Source organism: Penaeus japonicus, unplaced genomic scaffold (assembly GCF_977035675.1).
Source record: "Penaeus japonicus unplaced genomic scaffold, GWHDUDI00000001_assembly GWHDUDI00000016, whole genome shotgun sequence".
Lineage (NCBI taxonomy): Eukaryota > Metazoa > Arthropoda > Malacostraca > Decapoda > Penaeidae > Penaeus > Penaeus japonicus.
Window position 1 is genome coordinate 28437932 of NW_028234418.1, and position 2500 is coordinate 28440431.

At 30.9% G+C, this 2500-nt stretch overlaps 1 protein-coding gene across 1 annotated transcript in view; it reads right to left on the bottom strand.

Annotated features, from left to right (window-relative positions):
- Positions 1-1240: 1240 nt before the first annotated feature.
- LOC122243626 (NF-X1-type zinc finger protein NFXL1) overlaps positions 1241-2500 on the bottom strand; it is a 12129-nt gene continuing 10869 nt past the window's right edge. Inside the window, exon 16 of the mRNA XM_086545425.1 lies at positions 1241-2232. Within this exon, the coding sequence (XP_086401551.1) occupies positions 2005-2232 (228 nt within the window). The 3' untranslated portion in view covers positions 1241-2004. The remainder of the gene's footprint in view (positions 2233-2500) is intronic.

A 2500-nucleotide genomic window follows, 5' to 3' on the forward strand; every position in this document is an offset into this window, starting at 1 on the left:
ATATGCAAGTAGTTGCTCTCATTCTTCTGGTATGTTTGCTATTTGTTATTTGAGCCTGTGACCTATTTTGTTTAGAGCAGTAATTCATGGAATAGGCGAAGATGTGCCCTGCCACAAAGGCAAATTCTTGTGGGATAGTGGTGGTAAAAGAAAAGGTCACCGCAAAAAAGGACAATGGGAGTTTAGGGTACCATCACTTTTACAAACTTTGGGAACCACTGGTAAAACCTCTACTCCCACGACTGAGATTTTGCATCATTTGAGATTCTTGCTATATAAATAAAAAATAAACAATGAAAATAACATTAGCAAAACAAACATACAAGAATCTGTTAAAGCTTAAGACTGTTCAAAAACCTTTTTATCATTTATACTAACTACATGTAAATTAATAATTGCACTGATACATACTCAGTTAAAAGTATAATAACATTTTAAATTTCCAAAAGTCTTATACAGTTCAAAAATAATCTTAACACCTTCCAATCTCTGTAGGGTTTTACAATTGTTTCTCGAAACTAGTTTCTTGTTATTATCTTTTTAACTTAACTATTAGTCCACTTGCATTGTTTATAGTACAGATCTATTGTGACTTTGTGTGATTGCGTCATAACAAATACCTTTTGTCATGTTTATATTTTCTGGAATGTTTCTTCTCCCCTCAGGACCTTGCTTCATAACTTCACATTATCATATTACATAGAGCCATCTAATGTATGAATATCTCGGATTTCCTCAAATTTCATGGCAGAGAAAAATCAAAACAATGATATGGCAAATTTTTAAATATGAGATAAATTAAAAGAAATGAAAAAATGAGACTATCATGTTAAAAGAAACGATGAAAGAAATAATGTTTCGTGACAAAGGCATTATTCAGCAATTATTATCTTTAAAAACAAAGATTGATTTTTTTTTTATATCAATCAGCTAAATACATAAGGACAATACTTCTACACGTAACATTACATATGAAGTCTCCGGTCACAAAATAACTGTATAAAGTATAACTGTATATATCATGAACTGTATAAAGATAGTAGTTTTTTGCCAGAAGAGAGGAAACAAATATGAAAAGAGCAGGATTAAGAAAGGAGGAGATGAAAGAGAAGGGATTGTAGATAGAACCATACAAGAAATAGAAAGAAACATAGGAGATAAGAGAAAAAATTAAGTATTCATCATATTCACAACCTTAAGACATACCCCTTTGGCTGGCTACCATTAATTACAACTGTAATGATATGGTTATCTTTATTGAATAGTAACAATACTGAATAACATAATCATTCTATTATGTTATTTATATCTGGTGGCATTCCACCTCAAAATATAAAAACAAACAAATAAACATACAAGTCAACAAAACCTAGCTTCAGAGTAACAAATTCAGTCAATATTCCTTGACATTATTAATGATGTCAACCAAATCAAAACTGGTTGAAAATGATTGTACTTAAATTTAAAAAACAAATTTAAATTCACAAGCCTGTTTTTCTTATCCATAATGGATAATATGGAGTTTCCTCTACATAAGAAATAAATTGTCATTATTCAATGAAAAATAAGCAGGGTTGGCCCTAAATGAAGAAAATACAATATAAAAGAGTCTCGAAACCAAGAAAACATAATTATTTCTTTCTTTGCTTCTGTTTTTCAAATTGAAGCTTAATTTTATGCAATACCCTTCACCTACATGAGACATGATTGAAGACATTTCTTCATTCCTTGAAATTTACTCATTCATACATGCTGTCTGAGAATGTAAGATTATCAAAGAAAACTCATCTATTTTTAAATAAATTGTTGACCATCTCTCTAATACCTCAACATGGTATTACAGTATACTTTCCTTGCTAACCAAAGTAGCTATAGTTCAAAACAAAACCACTTTTTTTAATCCTTACTAAACAAAATCAAATGAATAAACGCACCAACCCTGCTAATAAACAACACACAGTGTTGATCATTGATTCACCTATATCGTGCAACTGGGACGACACACTAACTGCCTATTATCATGTAAGCGGACACAGCTATAACAACTGTTGCTGTAAAGATGAGAAGCGACTTGTAGGTGTTCCAGAAAGTCTTTTCACTGTTGGATTCTGTCATTTTCCTGTTCCGTTTCTTGTATTTCTTTCCGTCCATCTTCTTCTCAAAGAGTTCGAGCTCCCTCTTCTGCCGAGCCTGCTCTTCTTCAAGCTTCTTCTTTGCTTTTTCCTCTTGTTCCTTGTGATTAAAAAAGTTTTGATAAAATACAAGATGACAGATACTAGTTATAACATTAAAAAAAACTGAATGGAAAATATCTTTCTTATTGCCACAAGCAAAGCTTACCTAGAAATCATTCTTATTCTCAATCTTGAGAACTTTGTTCAACTGATTTGGAATAATGAGTTTTTAACTCAGAGGGTATATATTCTTGACATTTTGAGGAAAAAAGAGGGAAAAAACAATTTTTTTTTGTAAATAATAAAAAGAGAAGAAGAAAAAACAT